Source organism: Notamacropus eugenii, chromosome 4 (genome assembly GCF_028372415.1).
Source record: "Notamacropus eugenii isolate mMacEug1 chromosome 4, mMacEug1.pri_v2, whole genome shotgun sequence".
In the NCBI taxonomy this organism is placed as follows: domain Eukaryota; kingdom Metazoa; phylum Chordata; class Mammalia; order Diprotodontia; family Macropodidae; genus Notamacropus; species Notamacropus eugenii.
The window spans coordinates 441088693-441112334 of NC_092875.1; the positions used below are offsets into that span (position 1 = coordinate 441088693).

Here is a 23642-nt window from a genome sequence, read left to right on the forward strand (position 1 = left end):
CAATCAACAACTTCATTCAAGAGAATGACAATAATGATACAACCTACCAAATCTTAAGGGACACTGCAAAAGCAGTTCTTAGGGGAAGTTTTATATCTTTGAATGCCTACATGAATAAAATAGAGAAGGAGGAGATCAATGAATTAGACATGCAGCTGAAAAAGCTAGAAAAAGAACAAATTGAAAATTCCCAAGTAAATACCAAATAAGAAATACTGAAAACCAAAAAAAGAGATTAATAAAATTTAAATTAAGAAAACTATTGAATAAATAAAACTAAGAGTTGGTTTTATGAAAAAAACCCAATAAAATTGATAAACCTTTGGTCAATTTGATTAAAAAATACAGAAAGAAAACCAAATTACCAGTATCAAAAATTTCAGGGTGAACTCACCTCCAATGAGGAGGAAATTAAAACAATAATTAGAAATTACTTTGCCCAGCTCTATGCCCATAAATTCGACAATCTAAATGAGATGGATGATTATTTTAAAAAATATAAATTGCCCAGATTATCAGAAGAAGATGTTGAATACTTAAATAACCCCATCTCAGAAAAAGAAATTGGACAAGCCATCAATGATCTTCCTAGGAAAAAAATGGATTTACAAGTGAATTCTATCAAACATTTAAAGAACAGTTAATTCCAGTACTATATTGACTGTTTGGGAAAATTGGGGAAGGAGTCCTCCCAAATTGTTTTTATAATACAAATATGGTTTTGATACCTAACCCAGGAAAAGCCAAAACAGAGAAAGAAAATTATAGACCAATTTCTCTAATGAATATAGATGCAAAAATCTTTTTTTTTTAATTTAACTTTTAACATTCATTTTCACAAAATTTTGGGTTCCACATTTTCTCCCCTTTTGTCCCCACCCCACCCCAAAACACCGAGTGTTCTAATTGTCCCTGTCTGCCAATCTGCCCTCCCTCCCTCCCCACCCCTTCCCTTTGGAAGGCAAGCAATTCAGTATAGGCCAGATCTGTGTAGTTTTGCAAATGACTTCCATAATAGTAGTGTTATGTAAGAACTAATTATATTTCCCTCCATCCTATCCTGTCCCCCATTACTTCTGTTCTCTCTTTTGAACCTGTCCCTCCCCATGAGTGTTGACCTCAAATTGCTCCCTCCTCCCCATGCCCTCCTGCCCGGGGCGACTCCCGGGCCTTAGCCTTCTACTTACCTATCCCCGGTCTTCGGACGTCTCCGGTCCCTCTCCCGGTTGGGGGAGGGCAATAAACAGGCAGAGCACCCAAAAGGAGTTGCAGTCAGCAAGCTTTAATCCGTTTTTCTCTCTCTCCAGCTCTCATGGTCATCCCCTTTTATTATCCCCTGTCTCCTCCCCCGTACCTCCCATGGGCAGGCGAGCTCCTCCCAAGTGCCTCCCCGTGGGTGGAGCCAGCCTGTTACCAGGGCCATCCCAGTACCTCGTGGCTTGCTAGACCAGCTAGCCTGCCACGTAAGCAGGTTCGGACCCTCAGGCATCTCACGGTCCTCACGGGGGACCCCGGTCCAGAGCTGTCCCCCAACACCCTCCCTTCCATCATTCCCCCCACCCTGCTTATCCCCTTCTTTCCTGTATTGTCAGATAGGTTTTCATACCAAAAGGAGTGTGCATTTTATTCCTTCCTTTAGTGGAATGTGATGAGAATAAACTTCATGTTTTTCTCTCACCTCCCCTCTTTTTCCCTTCACTAAAAAGTCTTTTGCTTGCCTCTTTTATGAGTGATAATTTGTCCCATTCCATTTCTCCCTTTCTCCTCCCAATATATTTCTCTCTCACTGCTTGATTTAATTTTTTTTTTTAAGATATGATCCCCTCCTCTTCAGTTCACTCTGTGCACTCTGTCTCTGTGTGTGTGCGTGTGCGTGTGCATGTGTGTGTGTGTTATCCCACCCTGTACCCAGATGCTGAATAGTTTCAAGAGTTACAAATATTGTCTTTCCATGTAGGAATGTAAACAGTTCAACTTTTGTAAAGTCCCTTATGACTTCTCTTTGCTATTTACTTTTTCATGCTTCTCTTCATTCTTGTGTTTGAAAGTCAAATTTTCTTTTCAGCTCTGGTCTTTTCATCAAGAATGCTTGAAAGTCCTCTATTTCATTGAAAGACCAATTTTTCCCCTGAAGAATTATATTCAGTTTTGCTGGGTAGGTGATTCTTGGTTTTAGTCCTACATCCTTTCACTTCTGGAATATCCGATTCCATGCCCTTCGATCCCTTAATGTGGAAGCTGCTAGATCTTGTGTTATCCTGATTGTATTTCCACAATACTTGAATTGTTTCTTTCTAGCTGCTTGCAATATTTTCTCCTTGATCTGGGAACTCTGGAATTTGGCCACAATGTTCCTAGGAGTTTCTCTTTTTGGATCTCTTTCAGGCGGTGATCTGTGGATTCCTTGAATACTTATTTTGCCCTCTGGTTCTAGAATCTCAGGGCAGTTTTCCTTGATAATTTCATGAAAGATGATGTCTAGGCTCTTTTTTTGATCCTGGCTTTCAGGTAGGCCCATAATTTTTAAATTGTCTCTCCTGGATCTATTCTCCAGGTCAGTTGTTTTTCCGATGAGATGTTTCACATTATCTTCCATTTTTTCATTCTTTTGGTTTTGTTTTGTGATTTCTTGGTTTCTCATAAAGTCATTAGCCTCCATCTGTTCCATTCTAATTTTGAAAGAACTATTTTCTTCAGTGAGCTTTTGAATCTCCTTTTCCATTACGCTAATTCTGCTTTTGAAAGCATTCTTCTCCTCCTTGGCTTCTTGAACCTCCTTTGCCAATTGAGTTAGCCTATTTTTCAGGGTGTTATTTTCTTCTGCATTTTTTTGAGTCTCCTTTAGCAGGGTGCTGATTTGTTGTTCATACTTTGCTTGCAAGTCTTTTATTGCTCTTCCCAGTTTTTCCTCCACCTCTCTATCATGATTTGAAAATTGTTTGGGCTCTTTAAGACCTTTTCCCAGAACCGATCCCATTGAGTGGGCTGGGATGTAGAAGCACTGACTTGCGTGTCTTCCCCTGATGGTGAGCACCGCTCTTCCTCATCAGAAGGGAGGGGAGGAGAAACCTGCTCACCAAGAAAGTAGCCCTCAAAAGTCTTGATTTTTTTCCCTTTTCTGGGCATTTTCCCAGCCAGTGACTTGAGCTCTGAATATTCTCCTCACATCCACCTTGCCTCCGGATCCTCCCAGCCCACGCTTGGGGTCTGAGAATCAAATGCTGCTTCCCAGCCTCAGTGCTCAGGTCGGGGCAGGGCTGCTTCACAGGCTCAGTTCCCTCAGCGGGGTTATGCAGAGACCTTCAACAATAGATCCAGGCTCCTGCCTGCTTGGGGAGCCCCAGTCTGCTCCCGCCTCTGCTGTTGCCTCCCGAGGGGGCCTGAGTTATGGCGGTACCCCACTCCCCTCTCGACCTGCCAAAGAGACCCTCTCACCGACCCCTGTCACCTGTGGGTGGAGGGACCCGCGTGGCCGCTGGAGATCCCGTCCCTGAAGCCCGCTCGGATCTTTTCCTCTCGGTGCCGCGGCCGCGGCAGGGCTGTACTCAACTCCCAGTCCTGGCGCCCAGTCCGCAGTGCGAAGGACCTTTTGCGAGAGGTTTGCAGGTCTCTCCGGAACAGAAATCTCCCTCGCTCCAATATTATGTGGCCTCTGGGTGCAGAATTCGCCGTGAGTTACTTCTTTGTAGATGTTCTATGGGTTGTGGGTTTGGAGCTATGTGTATGTGCGTCTTTCTACTCTGCCATCTTGGCTCCGCCCAAAAATCTTAAATAAGATTTTAGCAAAAAGAATACAGCAACTTATCATGAGAATAATATATTATGATCAGGTAGGATTTATACCAAGAATGTAGGGCTGGTTCAATATTAGGAAAACTGTTAGCATTATTGATCATATATCAACAACAAAACTAACAGAAACCACATGAACCACCCAGTTCTCAAAATTCCTCTTTGTAATCTAGCTTCCTCATGACTCGACTAAAAACTGCTCTACAAGGTTACGAGTAACTTCTCAATTGCAAAATTTAAATTACCTTTTCACAGTTCTCATATTTTATGACTTCTCTAGCATCTGACATCAACAACTACCCTCTCCTGAAGTCTTTCTTCTATGGATTTTTCCCAACATAGATCTCTTTTTATTCTTTTAATGAATGTTCCTTTTTAAGTCTCCTTTGTTGGTTTATTGTGCATTTCATGCTCTGTATTATGGATATACCATAAAGCTCTGTCCTGAGCCTGTTTATCTTTACACTCAGTGACTTCACCAGCCAAAACCTAACTCTCTAAACCCATCACTCTTCTGAATTTTCTTATTTCTGTTAAAGTGCACCACCATCAGTCATGAACATTTATAATCTGTACTTTATCTTCAAACCTTCGGTCTCCCTCACCCCGTTATTTCCATTTAAATGCCAGACACCTTGCTGTTTCTACCTCTACATTTTACTTGTTTCCTTCACTGAACATCTACAGCCACCATCCTAGTGTAGGCTTTCTCTCATGCAGGAGCTCAGCTCCATGGCAGATTCACTGGATTCAGACAGACTTAAGGGATAGTGGATCCCCAGATATGGGGTTACATATTACTTTATTCTTCCAGCAGCCAATGAAACAAGTGGTGGGTGCGTCTGCCCCTACAGCATCCACCTAATCACTTTATTCTCAAGGGTTGAGGTGGTGTAGGAGCATCCGAACATCCTCCCTCCAGCATTCCCATTCTTCATTCACTGCCCAGTGCTCGCTTGATTTAGAGAGAAGCACACAAAGGAGGCAACATGCCAACGATAAGCTCTTAACTTTACATTAACTTTGACAGCATAGAGCATGTGCAGTTCGGTGTTTGCAGGTTAAACTCAAATGTTAATGTTATCTATGGTTATACAATGATGGGCAAGTTTAGTGGGGCTGTTTATGGGCCAAGATCCTGGGAACTTTTTATCTTTAAAAAAAAAAATTCCTATTACCTCATACACACACACTCATCCCCTTTCATGTCTACTATACTCCAATAGCATCCCAACTGATCTCCCTGCTTCTCATCTTCCCTCTTAATCTATCCTTTCTACACAGTTGCCTAAGGGGTTTTCTTAAATTGTAAACCTGTTCATTCTCCTCATCAGTAAACACCACTGCTGCCCATTCTCAGAAAAATTACAAATTTGTTTAGCATTCAAAATTCTTTACAATCTGACCCCAACCAAACTTTCCAACTTTATTCTACATTATTCCCCTTCTTGCAATCCACAGTCTAGCCAAAGTGAGCATCTTGCTATTCCGCAGGACACTATCTCCTGTCTCCTTGCCTTTGCACTGGCAGGCCCTCATGTCTGAAATTAACTCCCTCTTCACTTTCACCTCTTCAAAATTCAGCTCAAGTGCTACCTTCATGAGGCCTTTCCTAATCTCCCTAGCTGTTATGGTCCTTCTACACCACAAATTATCTTCAATTTCTACCCCAACAGAATGTAAGCTCTTTTAAGTTAGAAACTGTTTAATTTTTGTCTTCATATCTTCAGAGCCTATCATGGCACCTGACACATAGTAGGCACATAATACTTACTGATTGAACACCTGAAATTTCTTCCCCTTTGGAATACTCCCTTCCCAATGTAGAATTGTATAGAGAAGATGCACAGGTGCCAAATGTAACAATAGTGAAAGCATATACCATTGCAAAGGATGAGCAAGAAAACTTCTGTTTGAGGTGGAGCCAAGATGAAGTAGAAAGATGACCTGTAGAGAACCTCCTCCCATAACCTATGAAATAGCTGTAAAAAAAGACTCTAAACAAATTCTAGAGCAGCAGAAGTCACAAAACAACAGAGTAAAAGCAATTTCCAGCCCAAGGCAACCTGGAAGGCCAACAGGAAAGGTCTATCACACTGGGTACAGAGCAGAACACAGCCTAGTCTTAGCCTCACTGCCATGGCAGGGACAGGACTGGAGCAGGCTGCAGGGCACGCAGAATCTCTGGCAGCAGCTGTGCTTCCCAAATCTCTCAACCCACAAATGCCAAAGGCAGCTTCAAAGGTCAATGAGAAAGCTCTTTCACCTGGGTGAGAAGAGAACCCGATCTGGCCCCAGCAGCCCCAGGGCAGCAGCAGTTGCTGCAGCACAGCATCCATTTTAAGAGCCCTCAGCCTAAAGCCTCTGGGGGAATCATGCAGCTGATCTGCATCTCAGCCCTGAGTGGCAATCCTGGGTGAGGAGGAGCTCTGGTTGGCCTGGTGGAAGCTCTGGAGAAGGAATTCCACTCACAGGTCCTGGGCAGAAAAGAGTGCTTGTGGTTGCTCCCAGACCAGAGCATGGGCCCTTCATTGTGCCACCTTGGAGGAACTGAGAACTGAGAACTCAGGTCTCCAGAGTATACCTTCCTTTGCACTGGCTGGCCCTCATCTCTGAAAATAACTCCCTCTTCACTTTCATTTCTTCAAAATTCAGCTCAAGTTCTACCTTCATGAAGCCTTTCCTAATCTTCCCAGCTACACTGGGAGGGGTGCAGAAGGACCATAACAGCTGGGTGTACAGCTTCCTCTTGACAAAGGACTCAAAAGTCAAGTAACTGGCTGAGAAAATACCCCCAAAAGGGAAAAAAAATAAGACTATAGAAGGCTACTTTCTTGGTGAACAGGTATTTTCTTCCATCCTTTCTAATGAGGAAGAACAATGTACACTACTGAGGAAGACCTAAAGTCAAGGCTTCTGCATCTAAAACCTCCAAAATAAATATGCAACAGTCTCAGGTCATGAAAGAGTTCAAAAAGGATTTTGAAAATCAAGTTAAGAGAGGTGGAGGAAAAATTGGGAAGGGAAATGAGAGTGATGCAAGAAAATCATGAAAAGCAAGTCAACAACTTGCTAAAGGAGACCCAAAAAAATGCTGAAGAAAATAACACATTTAAAAATAGGCTAATTCAGAGGTCCAAAAACCAATGAGGAGAATGCTTTAAAAAGCAGAATTAGCGAAATGGAAGAGGAGGTTCAAAAACTCACTGAAGAAAACAGTTCTTTAAAAATTAGAATGGAACAGATGGAAGCTAATGACTTTATGAGAAACCAAAAGAATGAAAAAATAGAAGACAATGTGGAATATCTCATTGAAAAAACAACTGACCTGGAAAACAGATCCAGTCTATATGGAATTGCTTGCCTCCTCAGTGGGGATAGGTGAGGAGGGAGGAAAGGAGAGAAGTTGGAATTCAAAGTTTTAGGAACGAATGTTGAGAATTGTTTTTGCATGCAACTGAGAAATAAGAAATACAAGTAATGGGATAAGAAATCTATCTTGCCCTACAAGAAAAGAGAGAGGATAGGGATAAAGGAAGGGAGGGGTATGATAGAAGGGAGGGTAGATTAGGGGAAGGCTTAATCAGAATGCATGGTGTTTTGGGGTGGGGGGAGGGGAGCAATGGGGAGAAAATTTGAAACTCAAAATCTTGTGGAAATGAATGCTGAAAACTAAAAACAAATAAACATTAAAAAAAAGAAAAAACTAAAAATAAATAATAAAGAATGGGGAATGGAGAATAGCAGCATTTCATCCTACTAAATTAGTATTGTTAATGATGTATTAATAATTAATATTTCCTATTACTGTAAAAAAAAAAAAAAAAGAAAACTTCTGTTTATTGGCCCTGTGATTTCTATATAATGTGAAACTTCACTTTAAAGCATAGCTAAGTAACACAGTGGTTAACACTGTTGGGCCCGGAATTCAGGAAAACCTGAATTTAAATCCAGCCTCAGACACATAATAGCTGTGTGAAGCTGGGCAAGTCACTTGTTTGCCTGTTTCCTCAACTGTAAAATGGAGATAAGAACAACTGTCTCCTAAGGTTGTTGAGAAAATCCAATGAGATAATAATTGTAAAGTGCTTAGCAAGGTGCACAGCAGATGGGGCTTTACAAATGTTAGCTATTATTTTTTATACCACAGAACTTTCATGGGAGAATTAGTTTTAAAATGGTACAAGATGGTAATTATTTTCTTCTTTGTAACAAGGTTTTTACTTTATTCCTCCTTCCTAATAACAAAATGTACAACCTTTTATGAATTTATGGTCTAATGCTGCAATTTTCTATAGTTTAAGATGAAAGTACAACAGAGATAAGTTTGTTTAGAGGACACTGACAAAGAAGGAAGTGGAAAAAACAATGGGGAACACATCATTCCACAGTATGAATTGAAATTACCATTGAATTAGGTATTTTGGAGTTATTTTTAAAGTTTTAAGATGAAGTGTTAAAAAAAAATCCAATATATACAATGGTACACTTAAGAAGAAATACATAAGCATAATTTACGTGCACGAAAATTTTACTAAGAAAATATAAGACCAGAACACATCTCAACACAGTATCATAAAGGAGAAAAAAGTGTACATATCATCATAAATTTCTTTTAACTCATCACCTAGAACTTCATATAAGCAATGTCGCATACAAATATTTTCTCCCTTTAAACTTACGTTCCCATAAGTAATCAACATAAAAATGAATCATTCTTCTTACCTGAAATTATGATGGGAGAAAAAATACTGGAAAATGATCTTTGCAATGCATGATTTCCTTTAAGACAACAATCAAGGTATGTAACATGACTATATGGTTTATCAAACAGTATCATAACCAATTTAAAAATTGCTTCAGTTCTTCATTAAATTCTCCATAGATCATCTTGAGAAAGGCGGAGCAGAATATTTAGAATGAAACTTGTTTGTTAAATATTTAATTTGAAAGTATTTCCAGGGAAACTTTAATTCTGTATTTCTGTCTCATAGTTTTTAATTGTCTTTCCATTACTGTAACAATAGTTATGTATGTATAAAGTTGTACTTATACATGTACATGTAGTAGGTATTATCTAATACTTTCTACAAAAAGTGTATGTTGGCATAAAATGGGAATTAAAAATCCTACTGAGTTTGAGGGCAACTAGGTGGTGTAGCAGGTAAGAATAGTGGACCTGGAATCAGGAAGACCTGAGTTCAATGCTGGCCTCAGACACTTACTAGCTGTGTGACCCTGGGCAAGTCACTTAACCCTGTTTGTCTCAGTTTCCTCATCCATAAAAGAAGCTGGAGAAGAAAATGGCAAAACACTCCAATACTTTACCAAGAAAACCCCAAAAGGGGTCATGAAGAGTTGTACACGACTGAACAGCAAGAGTTGAGAGGTAAACATAAGAGGAGATATGACTTTAAGAGAATAGTAGATGAGTGTTTCATTTACAATGACAATTTTCTAAAATAAAAGACATCTGTATTCAAGATCCAAATGAAGGGGCTTGGTAAAAGTTTATTCGTGCCCCATCACCTTTATCATGTCTCAGGTATTACTAATTTATAACTGGAATATGTTTACAATCAATGATTTGTTAAGTATTTCTTAAGTCAAAAAAGCATAAAGAAAAATCATTGGCCTAAGAATACCAAAGGAAAAACTCAAAGTCAAGAAATTCTTAGTTTATCAGCAACATCACTCTCTCAAACATTAAACCTTGGAAAATTTGCTAACCATCAGAGCATGTAAGAGAAATCAAAAAGTGTCCAATTTTTTTTATATGGAGTAGACAAGAGCAGAGAAATATAAAAACACTGTGCCAGCAAGAAGCTGTTACAGAAAGAAATACGAAGCTTTTAAAAAGCATTTTATTTAACATACAGTTTCTGCAACTGAATTTTTAACATATTTTCATTTTTATTCCACTCACCCCCTATAGGAAAGCAAAAGGATTTAGAATTCCCAAATCCATTTTGCATGGAATTTTCAGAGAAAACAAATCAGTATTTCATAAAGACTACTGGCCTTTCTTGAGTCCATTTCTACTTAAGTGATTGGAAAACAGTGTGGGCCTATTCCATGCTCACTGTTACTCATCACAATGTCACATTCAACCTAATTTCTTTATTGGCATGGAAAAATTTGCTGATCAAATTAAAATACTGAAAAATCTCAGCTAGATTAAATGACTGAAAATTTTTCAATAACTAAATTATCTTCATACATTTAAATGCTAGAGTTATCTATTTGGTTTATCTGCAGAGTGCTCATTTCAATACTGACAGAAGATAATTTTGATGTACATCAAAAGATCAGAGAACCAAATACTATTTCATGAGTGGAGACAGACGTCTTTTCATTGTAACTCTCTAACTTATTAATGTGTCATTTCTGAATATGTATCATTTCAGATACAAAGTGCTGCTAATTGCAGTCCTTTGCATATACCTCTTCAAAAGTGAAATTTCAGGATTGGGACCTTTAATTAAAGCTCATAAATATGCTCCTATAAAACTGACCCCATTATTGTTAGTGAATTCAACAGTGTACAAAGAAATACAAAAAAGTCACCCCAGGGGCAAACAAAAGCTCACAGGGCTGAAAAGGACAGAATATGGATAATATCTGAATGGATTATAAGAAAAGAATTAATTTCTCTATATCCTCCTTGGAAGATTTGTGGCAAGTTGTTAATTACTTTCAGTTTAAAACTGCTGTTACTGACAACAAACTGTAGATTACACATATCAACCATTATACATTAATCTTGAAACATAGCCAATCTGAGTTCAGAGAATCTGAGTTCTTAAGGTCTTCAAATTTAGTGTCATGGGGCAATGCAAATCATCAGAAGACAATAATAATATATTGAAAAATCAGTGCTTTCTCAGCTTATTACTCTTTGCAGAATGAAAAATGGTTGTCATATTTAATGAGCCTATTTTTCTAAATCAATACAAATGAAATGCACTGTAGTTAGATGTATTTTCGGGAAACCTTCTGAAGCAATATCTTCAATTCATATGAATTACATTTATTCTCAGACTAACACCTTAAATTTAAGTGAACTTACAGAATGTAAACACTAAGTGTAGCAAAAATAGATGAAAAGTCATTCTATGTAAAAACATCATTTCAGTCGGTATTTTAAAAAATATTTAAAATGCAGAAAACCATTCACAGTCTAGAACTTAAAACTCATACCACACTTTATACTTTAAGCATTTTAACCAAAATATCAAACTCATATACTTTTCCCATTATACTGTAAATTAACCTTCTCTTCACCTAGGGAAAAAGAAATTAATGAAGCAATCCTTTCCTTATTCTTATGTAAGTGCTCCATTTGGTCAACACTATACCTGATACCAGATTATAACATTCTTTCACTGTACCTATGAAACCATTTCTGACAAACCAACAAGGTTCTAGTTTCTTCTTTCTCCCTTAAGGTTCAACTATTTCTCAGTTCCTTATCAAATTAAGTACATTTTCCTCAGACATAACATCATAGAAAGTGAAAATATTTTAGCTTATTTCCAGTTTGTTCCCTAATCTGTTTCTTTGTGTTAATATTTTCAGTGAGGGTGCAACTATTGTATTCAATTTAGAAAGTGTCAATTCTTGAGCAGCATATATAACAGTAATAAGAATCAGAACATGAATTTGGAATCATAATCACATGCCATTAGCAAACTTCTATTACTAAGAAAAAATTCTCCTTAATTTTCTGTCACTATAAAAGACATTGATGTCTAGCAGCTTTAAAGATATCACATAAACATTTTAATTTTTTTAAATTTACACTATCAAGTTTTATTTTCCTAACATTTTTGTGAAAACTTATTACCAAAATGCATAAGCCATTTCTCCCCAAGACAAGAAAACACAAAGCTTACTGCCTTAATCAAGATATGTATGAGGGCATTCATTAAATATATTCACTTTTATTTCTAAAATGCTTAGCTGTACAGTGAAGATACAGTATTGGGCATATTTACCAAGAATATAAAATTAGCTTTCTAATTCATAGCTCCTGGCTTCCAAAACCAATAGCTGGAAGGTATCTGTAATTATGCCCATTGTTTAATACTACAACAGAACCTCAAATTATTACAATTTCATGGATAGGATCATTTTAAAGTCCACTTATTTTAAATGAAGATCAATGAGGGAAAAAAGTTAAATGCTTTATCTCCAAGCATGAAAATTACACAACTGTGGATCTAATTTACTTATTTCACAGGAAATACATTTATAAAACAGATTTCTAAGTGGTGAATAATTAGGGCATCCCTTAATATATTGTCTAAACCAAATCTCCCATATAGTCCTATTATACAAGGGGGATCAACTGAAAGTTTTCTGAGTTTCAAAAAACATTTAATCATATCCAGAATTACCATTCATCTCCCTTTCAACAACTCTCTCTACTGAAGAAATAAAACAAAGAATATGAATAAAGAGGATTCCCTCCTAAAAGTCATTGCATTTTTCTATAATGTTAAAGTACATGAATGTTTTGGAGAAAATCAAATAACATAAACATTAGAAATGAGATTATAAAGTTCTATATTAATCTAAATGTATATTTCAAATTAATTTTTTTTTAAATCTAGAACTCTGTTGTTTAGAATTACCTCCAAAAGGCAGTTTAAAAAGAAAGAAAATTAATCTCATTATTTTACACTCATACTTAAATTCCTAGCCTGAAAAAAGTATTACCCATCTTCATAACCCTTATTTACCAGACTTGTCTCTGAAGAAGTTTTTGGCTACTTCTAAAACCCAAATTCACCTTAAAGTATGAAGATTTCAGTAAAAAACAAAAATTAAAAAAAAAAAAAACAAACTCAGTACTCTGAAAATAATTCCAAGGAGTTCTAAAAATGTTGTGAGAAATGGCAAGGCAATTGGAGGGAGCTCATAGATGCCCAAAGCGATGACTGTGAAGGGGACGTATATTTAGTTGAATAATTTATGGTACATTATATTAAGTCCTCCACTATGTTACACTGCCTTCCTAAGGAATCACTTGAAATCCAAGAAAACACTGTAAATTATGCTTCTTTCTGAACATAACTTCAAGACTGAGCAATTAACTAGGGTGCTGAGAATTACAAACCAAAATTATCTATGTAAAATTAAAAAAAAAGGAAAAGGTCTGATTGTAATTTTGGTGCATTTTTCAACAGACTGGCTGACCATTTCCTTAGTTTTTCTAAGGCTAGTAGTACTAGTTTTCATTTCCCTCTACTAATATAATATTTTAGGTGATTTACTTACTTAGATTTACAAAGAGATAGTTAAAAGAAGCTGAATGAAGGGAGTAACATTTTGGATACCAGCAAAGCTTTCTTCTATACTTTGGATAAATATAGATTTTTCTAATTAAAAGGATTTCTTGCTTTCAGTTAGAATTCAAAATTTTTTATTCACATCCACAGGAGTGAATTTTAAATAACCCTGAAGGAACTGGTTGGGAGAAGATTATTACTGATAATGGCAGAAGTAACTTTACTTTGGCAGTCAGCAGTGAACAGGTATACAAATAAATACATATTAAAAATATATATATTTTAAACATATATGGTGTGGTATGTGCTCCAAGTTCGTACTAGAATATTATAGTAATTTGAACTTTTTTTTAAATCCATGAACAAAGTAGGTGATGTATTCTATCACAAATAAGATTTGTAGATACTTGGGTAAATAAACCAAGCAAAATGGAGTAAGACAACAAAATACGGAAAAAAAACTGCAAATCTTAAACATTTTCTCTACTTGGTCTGGAAAATAAGGGGGTCCTGGGATGTCCCTGCAGCTTAGCAAGTGTTCTTTTAGAAGGAATGCTTCTATTCAGGTATTTTGGGAGGTTGTGATGCAAATTCAGGCCATTCATACACATCTGGCAGCAAGCAATCATAGTCACTTCGCCATATTTTTGATCTAACATATTCGGTCTTGTTCTCTGGTTCTGGGTAACGGAAAGCCATCTTCTTGGCATATAGATATTCTGTAATCTGAAAGATAAGTAATATTACTATGCAGCTTGCATGCATTAACAAAAAGTAAAGGTAGTACACAATAAGTTATTTAAATTAACTGGTTAAGTTTTAGTTTTTTTGGTTTAAAATAGAATTTGTTTTATTTTTCAACTGTTACTTGTTTCCTTCCAGAGATGAAAAAATTAAAATTATTACTATTATACTTCTATATGCAAAATGTGAGTAATAATGTTTATTACATGACAAATACTTCTCTTATCCAGAGCTTAGCGTTCTAGAAACCTTAAACATCTTGAACAGCAAAACAAAAAGTAAATGTCCAAGAAAAACAAAAACAAATAAGCAAAGAAAAAAGAAGCATGCTATCTGGCATCAAAGGAACTATCCCCCTGAGCAACAATAAAGTAGTTGGGGAAAAGTAGAAGACCCAATGCAATAAAATTGGCTGGTCTGACATACAGGTGTCAATCAGTTAGCAAGCATTTATTTAGCATGTCTGACATGAAGGAAACTGTATCAGATGCCAATGGTACAAAGACAAAGGTGATATGGTCTCATGTCCTCAAGGAGCTTATGTTCTATGTGGGAAAATGACATGTCTACAGGTAAGCAGACAGAATACACAAAGACATAAATACACTGGAGGGCAAAGGAGGCAGGGCTGCAAACAAGAATCATCTGCTCAATGAAATTAAGTATAATACTTCAAAGGAAAAAAGGTCATTCAATGAAATAGAAGGATTTTAAGGTTTTATAAGGAGAAGACCAAAACTGAACAAAAAATCTGATTTTCAACATTAGACCCAAGAGAAGCCTAAAAATGTAAAAAGGAGGAAGAAAAGGGATTCAATGGAGCTGACCTGTTTACAACCCTACATGAGAAGATGATACCTGTAATTCTTAAAAAGTGTAATAGTAATAGTACTATCACTACACTAATAGTACAGCTAAAAGGAATATACATAGAAAGAGGGTGTGGGTATAAGGTGAATTTGAGGGAATGACATAAAGAATAATTAAGGGATGAGAAAGAGAAGTACACTGGGTGCAGATGGAAGGGACAGGTAGAATGGAATAAATTCTTTCATATCAAGAGGCACAAAAATTCTATTACAGCAGAGGGAAAGATGAGGGTAGGCGATGGGCAGTACCTGAATTTTATTCTCAGAGAAGGAATAATACATATAATCAGTTGAATATAAACATCTCTCTTACCAGAGAGGTAGTAAGTAGGAGGAGAAGAGATTATGTAAAAGGGGGGGACTGACAGAAGAGAGGGAGAGAGTAAACAAACAGAAGCAAAACACTATTGAAGAGGGAAAAGGTAAAAAAGAGTGAGAGAACAAACAGGAGGACGAATGTGTGTGTGTTCGTCCTTCATTGCCTAAGAAGACCATGCCATCAGAAAAACAATGACATGACTTGCACTTGACTTTGTTTTTTTGAGGGAGGGAGGGCTGTGCAGGTCACCAGCCTTACTTCTCCTCCAGAGCCATTTGAGTGACCAGATATTCATCAGGATGACTGGAGATGACCCAGGAGGGGCAGCTAGGTGGTGCAGTGGATAGAGCACCAGTGCAGGAGTCAGGAGAACCTGAGTTCAAATCTCATCTCAGACACTTGACACTCACTAGCTGTGTGACCTTGGGCAAGTCACTTAATCCCAATTGCCTCATCCTGGGTCATCTCCAGGAGGATGAATAGGATGGAAAGAAATACACAGTTAGCAATCATAACTGTGAATGGGAATAGCTCTCCCATAAAACAGAAGCGAATAACAGAGTGAATCATAGACCAGAATCTTACAATATGCTGTTTACAGAAAACATACTTGAAGCAAAGAGATACATACAGGTAGAGGTATGGGCCCCTGGATCAGAATCTATTATGCTTCAGCTGAAGTAAAAAAAGCTGGGGTAGCAATCCTGATCTCAGACAAAGCAAAAGCTAAATGAGAACTAATCAAAAGGGTCAAGGAAGAAAACTTCATCTTGCTAACAGGTACCACCGACAATTAAGTAAAATCATTACCAAGCATATCTGTACCAACTGGTATAACATCTAAATTCTTAAAGGAGAAATTAAGTGAATTACAGGAAGAAATAGACAGCAAAACTATACTATAAATAGACAGTAAAACTATATTATTGGGAAACTTAACTTTCCCCTTTCAGAACCTGAGAAATCTAACCAAAACATAAACAAGAAAGAAACTAAGGAGGTGAACAGAAATTATAAAAATTAGTTAGATATGACAGACCTTTGGAGAAATTGAATGGGAACAGAAAGAAATACACCTTTTTCTCAACAGCACAAGGTACCTACACAAAAACTGACCATGTGTTAGGGCACAAAAACCTTAAAATCAAATGCAGAAAGGCAGAAATATTAAATATACTCTTTTTGGACCATAATGCAATAAAAATAATATTCTACAAAGGGAAGTGGAGAAAGAGATTAAATTAATTGAAAAATAAATAATCTAATCCTAAAGAATAAGGGGGTCAAAGAACAAATCATAAAATCAATAATTTCATTAAAGAAAATGACAAAAATGACACATCTCAAAATATGTGGGATGCAGCCAAAGCAGAACTTAGGGGAAAATTTATTTCTCTACATTCTTACATTAACAAAATAGAGAAAGAGATCGATGAAAAGGGCATGCAACTAAAAAACCAAGAAAAAGAACAAATTAAAAACATCTAATTGAGCACCAAATTAGAAACCCTGAAAATCAAAGGTCAGATTAATAAATTTAAAGTAAAAAAAAAAAGCAAAAAACAAAAATAGGAGCTGGGTTTATGAAAACAAAAACCCCAATAAGATAGATAAGGTATTGGTTAATAAAATTTAAAAAAAAAAAAGAAAACCAAACATCCAGTATCAAAAATGAAAAAGGTGAAATCACCAATGAAGAATGAATATTTCCTTAGGAAATATTTTGCCCAGTATATGCCAACAAATCCGACAATCTGAGCAAAATCAATGATTATTTATAAAAGTATAAATTACCTAAACTAATAGATCAGGAAATAGAATGGCTAAATAACTCTGTCTTAGAAAAGAAGATTGAACAAGTCATTAATGAACTTTCTAAGAAAAAATCCCCACGGCCAGATGGATTCCCAAGTGAATTCTACTAACATTTAAAGAACAACTCCAATACTATGTAAACTACTTAGAAAAGTAGGCGGAGTCCTAAAACTCCTTCTATGACATAAATATGGTGGTGACACCTAACCGAGGATGAGTTAAAACAGAGAAATAAAATTACGGACCAATTTCCCTAATGAATATTGATGCAAAATTTTTGAACAAAATACTAGCAGGGTGATTACTGTGACTGGGTGGAATTTATACCAGGAATGCAGGGTTGGTTCAATATTAGGAAAACTATCAACATAATTCACTGTACGAATATCAAAAGCAACAGAAATCACAAGATTATCGCAATAGATAATGAAAAAGCTTCTGACAAAATATAGCACCCCTTCCTATTAAATAGACTGGAGGACATAGGAATAAAATGATAAGCAGTATCTACGTAAAACCATCATCAAGCATTATCTGTAATAGGGATAGTTAGAAGCTTTCCTAATAAAATCAGGGGTGAAGCACGGATGCCCACTATCACCACTATTATTCAATATAGTACCAGAAATGCCAGCTATAGCAATAAGAAAAAGAAGCTGAAGGATGAGAATAGGCAATGAGGAAACAAAACTATCACTCTTTGCAGATGACATAATGATATTCTTAGAGAATCCTAGAGAATCAACTAAAAAACTGCCTGAAATAATTAACAACTTTAGCAAAGTTGCAGAATATGAGATAAACCCACATAAAGCATCAGCATTTTTTTTACATATGATCAACAAAGCCAGCAGCAAGATAGAAAGAGAAGTTCCATCCACACCAAAAGAAAGAACTATGGAGTTGGAATGCCGAGGGAAGCAGAGTACTTTCTCTTTCATTTTATATTGTTTTGTCTTTTCTTTCTCATGATTTCTCCACTTCATTATAATTCTTATAAACAACATGACTAACGTGAAAATGTGTTTAATAGTAACGTATGTGTAGGGCCCATATCAGACTGCATGCGAGGCGGGGAGAATGAAGGGGAGAAAAATTAAAACTTATGGAAATGAATGTTGAAAACTAAAAATAAATAAACTGGAAAACATTTTACAAAGAGAAATCCCACTTAAAATAACTACAAACAATACAAAATACATGGGAGTCTACCTGCCAAGACAAACTCAAGAACTGCATGAGCATAATGACAAAACACTTTTCACACAAATAAAGTCAGATCTAAATAAATGGAAAACTATCACTTGCACATGGGTAGGTTGAGCCAACATAAAATGACAATTCTATCTCAGTTAATTTACTTATTCAGTGCCATACGAATCAAACCACTAAAATTATTTTATAGAGCTAGAAAAAATAAGAAAATTCCTCTGGCAGAACAAAAGCTGAAGAATATAAAGGAAATCAATGGCAAAAGTGTGAAGGAAAGTGGCTCAGCCACACCAGGATCTCAAATGGTATTGCAAAGGAATAATCATCAAAACTATCTGGCACTGGCTAAGAAACAGAGTGGAACAGATCAGGTACACAAGACACAGTAGTAAAGGACCACAGTAACCTGGTGTCTGATAAACTCAAAGGTATCAGCCTTTGGGACAGTAACGCACTATTTGACAAAAATGGCTGGGAAAAATGGAAAGCTTAATAGGGCACGAACTAGGTGAAGACCACCATCTCACATCACAGACCAAGATAAAGTCAAAATGGATACGTTTTAGACATAAAAGGTGACAACAGAAGCAAATCAGAAGAACAAGGAATAGACTACCTGTCAGTTCTATGGAGAAGGGAAGAATTCATGACCAAACAAGAGAAAGAGAGCATTATAAAATGTAAAATAGACAATTTTAATTATATTAAATTAAAAAGCTTTTGCAGGGGCGGAGCCAAGATAGCTGCGAACCCACAACCCATAAAATATCTGTAAAAAAGATTCTGGAGCAACAAATTCTGGAGCAGCAGAAGCCACAGAACAACGGAGTGTAAGAGATTTCTGTTCCAGACAGACTTGATGGGAAAGGTCCCTCGCGCCCCGGACCGGGAGCCAAGCCCAACCCTGCTGTGGCCACGGCCGCGCGGCACCAAGAAGAGCAGATCCTAGCAGGCTTCAGGGACAGAATCTCCAGCGGCCAGCTGCGCAGGTCCCTCCACCCACAGGTGGCAAGGGTCGGTGAGAGAGTCTTTTTGGGTGGCCGACAGGGGAGTGGGGTGTCCCCGTGGCTCAGGCTGCCTCGGGAGGCAGCAGCGGAGGCGGGAGCAGACTGGGGCTCCCCAAGCAGGCAGGAGCCCGGATCCATTGTTGAAGGTCTCTGCATAACCCCCTGAGGGAACTGAGCCCCATAAGGCGGCCCTGCCCCAACCTGAGCAGCTGAACTTGATCTCACGCTGAATAGCAGCCCTGCCCCCGCCCAAAGCCATGAGGCTGGGAAGCTGCATTTGAATCTCAGACCCCAAGCGCTGCTGTGTGATCTGGAGGCAAAGTGGGTGTGCAGAGAATATTCAGAAGTCAAGTCACTGGCTGGGAAAATGCCCAGAAAAGGGAAAAGAAGTAAGACTATAGAAGGTTACTTTCTTGGTGAACAGGTTTTTCCTCCCTTCCTTTCTGATGAGGAAGAACAATGCTTACATCAGGGAAAGACACAGAAGTCAAGGCTTCTGTATCCCAGCCCACTCAATGGGCTCAGGCCATGGAAGAGCTCAAAAAGGATTTTGAAAATCAAGTTAGAGAGGTGGAGGAAAAACTGGGAAGACAAATGAGAGACATGCAGGTAAAGCATGAACAGCAGGTCAGTACCCTGCTAAAGGAGACCCAAAAAAATGCTGAAGAAAATAACACCTTGAAAAATAGGCTAACTCAATTAGCAAAAGAGGTTCAAAAAGCCAATAAGGAGAAGAATGCTTTCAAAAGCAGAATTAGCCAAATGGAAAAGGAGGTTCAAAAGCTCACTGAAGAAAATAGTTCTTTCAAAATTAGAATGGAACAGATGGAGGCCAATGACTTTATGAGAAACCAAGAAATTACAAAACAAAACCACAAGAATGAAAAAATGGAAGATAATGTGAAATATCTCATGGGAAAAACAACTGACCTGGAAAATAGATCCAGGAGAGACAATTTAAAAATTATGGGACTACCTGAAAGCCAGGATCAAAAAAAGCCTAGACATCATCTTTCATGAAATTATCAAGGAAAACTGCCCTGAGATTCTAGAACCAGAGGGCAAAATAAGTATTCAAGGAATCCACAGATCACCTCCTGAAAGAAATCCAAAAAGAGGAACTCCTAGGAACAGTGTGGCCAAATTCCAGAGTTCCCAGGTCAAGGAGAAAATATTGCAAGCAGCTAGAAAGAAACAATTCAAGTATTGTGGAAATACAATCAGGATAACACAAGATCTAGCAGCTTCTACATTAAGGGATCGAAGGGCGTGGAATAGGGTATTCCAGAAGTCAAAGGAACTAGGACTAAAACCAAGAATCACCTACCCAGCAAAACTGAGTATAATACTTCAGGGGAAAAATTGGTCTTTCAATGAAATAGAGGACTTTCAAGCATTCTTGATGAGAAGACCAGAGCTGAAGAGAAAATTTGACTTTCAAACACAGGAATGAAGAGAAGCATGAAAAAGTAAACAGCAAAGAGAAGTCTTAAGGGTCTTGATGAAGTTGAACTGTTTACATTCCTACATGGAAAGACAATATTTGTAACTCTTGAAACTATTCAGTATCTGGGTACTAGGTGGGACACACACACAAGCACACACACATGCACACACACATAAAGACAGAGTGCACAGAGTGAATTGAAGAGGATGGGATCATATCTTAAAAAATGAAATCAAGCAGTGAGAGAGAAATATATTGGGAGGAGAAAGGGAGAAATGGAATGGGGCAAACTATCTCTCATAAAAGAGGCAAGCAAAAGACTTATTAGTGGAGGGGAAAAGAGGGGAGGTGAGAGAAAAACATGAAGTTTACTCTCATCACATTCCACTAAAGGAAGGAATAAAATACACACTCATTTTGGTATGAAAACCTATCTTACAATACAGGAAAGTGGGGGTTAAGGGGATAAGCAGGGTGGGGGGGAGGATAGAAGGGAGGGCATGGGGAGGAGGGAGCAATTTGAGGTCAACACTCATGGGGAGGGACAGGATCAAAAGAGAGAATAGAAGTAATGGGAGACAGGATAGGAGGAGGGAAATATAGTTAGTCTTATACAACACAACCATTATGGAAGTCATTTGCAAAACTACACAGATTTGGCCTATATTGAATTGCTTGCCTTCCAAAGGGAAGGGGTGGGGAGGGAGGGAGGAAGAGAAGTTGGAACTCAAAGTTTTAGGAACAACTGTTGAGTACTGCTCTTGCCACTAGGAAATAAGAAATACAGGTAAAGGGGTATAGAAAGTTATTTGGCCTTATAGGACAAAAGACAAGACGGAGACAAGGGCAGAGAGGGATGACAGAAGAGAGAGCAGATTGGTGATAAGGGTAATTAGAATGTTCAGTGTTTTGGGGTGGGGGGAGGGGACAAAAGGGGAGAAAATTTGGAACCCAAAATTTTGTGAAAATGAATGTTAAGACATAGCTCCGAACCCACAACCCATAGAACAACTACAAAGAAGTAACTCACGGCGAATTCTGCACCCAGAGGCCACAGAACATTGGAGCGAGGGAGATTTCTGTTCCGGAGAGACCTGCAAACCTCTCGTAAAAGGTCCTTCGTGCTGCGGACTGGGCGCCGGGACTGGGAGCTGAGTACAGCCCTGCCGTGGCCGCGGCACCGAGAGGAACAGATCTGAGCGGGCTTCAGGGACGGGATCTCCAGCGGCCGCACAAGTACCTCCACCCACAGGTGACGGGGGTCTGTGAGAGAGTCCCTTTGGAGGGTCGAGGGGGGAGTGGGGTGCCCCCATGGCTCGGGCCCCCTCGGGAGACAGAAGCTGAGGGGCAGCGGCAGACCAGGGCTCTCCAAGCAGGCAGGAGCCTGGATCCATTGTTGAAGGTCTGTGCATAAACTCCCTGAGGGAACTGAGCCTGAGAGGCAGCCCTGCCCTCACCTGAGCATCTGAATTTAATCTCACACTGAATAGCAGCCCTGCCCCCGCCCAAAGCCCTGAGGCTGGAAGCAGCATTTGAATCTCAGACCCCAAACACTGGCTGGGAGGATCAGGAGGTGAGGTGGGTGTGAGGAAAATATTCAGAGGTCAAGTCACTGGCTGGGAAAATGCCCAGAAAAGGGAAAAGAAATAAGACTATAGAAGGTTACTTTCTTGGTGAACAGGCATTTCCTCCCTTCCTTTCTGATGAGGAAGAGCAATGCTTACCATCAGGCAAAGACACAGAAATCAAGGGTTCTGTGTCCCAGCCCACTCAATGGGCACAGGCCATGGAAGAGCTCAAAAAGAATTTTGAAAATCAAGTTAGAGAGGTGGAGGAAAAGCTGGGAAGAGAAATGAGAGACATGAAGTCAAAGCATGAACAGCAAATCAGCTCCCTGCTAAAGGAGACCCAAAAAAATGTTGAAGAAAATAACACCTTGAAAACTAGCCTAACTCAATTGGCAAAAGAGGTTCAAAAAGCCAATGAGGAGAAGAATGCTTTCAAAAGCAGAATTAGCCAAATGGAAAAGGAGATTCAAAAGCTCACTGAAGAAAATAGTTCTTTCAAAATTAGAATGGAACAGATGGAGGCTAATGACTTTATGAGAAACCAAGAAATCACAAAACAAAACCAAAAGAATGAAAAAATGGAAGATAATGTGAAATATCTCATTGGAAAAACAACTGACCTGGAAAATAGAGCCAGGAGAGACAATTTAAAAATTATGGGCCTACCTGAAAGCCATGATCAGAAAAAGAGCCTAGACATCATCTTTCATGAAATTATCAAGGAAAACTGCCCTGAGATTCTAGAACCAGAGGGCAAAATAAATATTCAAGGAATCCACAGAACACCTCCTGAAAGAAATCCAAAAAGAGAAACTCCTAGGAACATTGTGGCCAAATTCCAGAACTCCCAGGTGAAAGAGAAAATATTGCAAGCAGCTAGAAAGAAACAATTCAAGTATTGTGGAAATACAATCAGGATAACACAAGATCTAGCAGCTTCTACATTAAGGGATCGAAGGGCATGGAATAGGATATTCCAGAAGTCAAAGGAACTAGGACTAAAACCAAGAATCACCTACCCAGCAAAACTGAGTATAATACTTCAGGGGAAAAATTGGTCTTTTAATGAAATAGAGGATTTTCAAGCATTCTTGATGAAAAGACCAGAGCTGAAAAGAAAATTTGACTTCCAAACACAAGAATGAAGAGAACCATGAAAAGGTGAACAGCAAAGAGAAGTCATAAGGGACTTACTAAAGGTGAACTGTTTACATTCCTACATGGAAAGACAATATTTGTAACTCTTGAAACATTTCAGTATCTGGGTACTGGGTGGGATTACACACACACACATGCACACACGCCCACACACATAGAGACAGAGTGCACAGAGTGAATTGAAGAGGATGGGATCATATCTTAAAAAAAAATGAAATCAAGCAGTGAGAGAGAAAGATATTGGGAGGAGAAAGGGAGAATTGAATGGGGCAAATTATCTCTCATAAAAGAGGCAAGCAAAAGACTCATTAGTGGAGGGATAAAGAGGGGAGGTGAGAGAAAAACATGAAGCCTACTCTCATCACATTCCACTAAAGGAAAGAATAAAATGCCTACTCATTTTGGTATGAAAACCTAT

General features: G+C 38.2%; 1 protein-coding gene across 2 annotated transcripts in view; it reads right to left on the reverse strand.

Moving 5' to 3' along the window:
- Nucleotides 1–8305: 8305 nt before the first annotated feature.
- ME2 (malic enzyme 2) overlaps nt 8306–23642 on the reverse strand; it is an 81386-nt gene continuing 66049 nt past the window's right edge. For both annotated transcript variants that reach the window (XM_072606023.1, XM_072606024.1), the window contains exon 16: nt 8306–13811. In XM_072606023.1, coding sequence (XP_072462124.1) covers nt 13644–13811 — 168 coding nt within the window. In that variant the 3' untranslated portion in view covers nt 8306–13643. The remainder of the gene's footprint in view (nt 13812–23642) is intronic.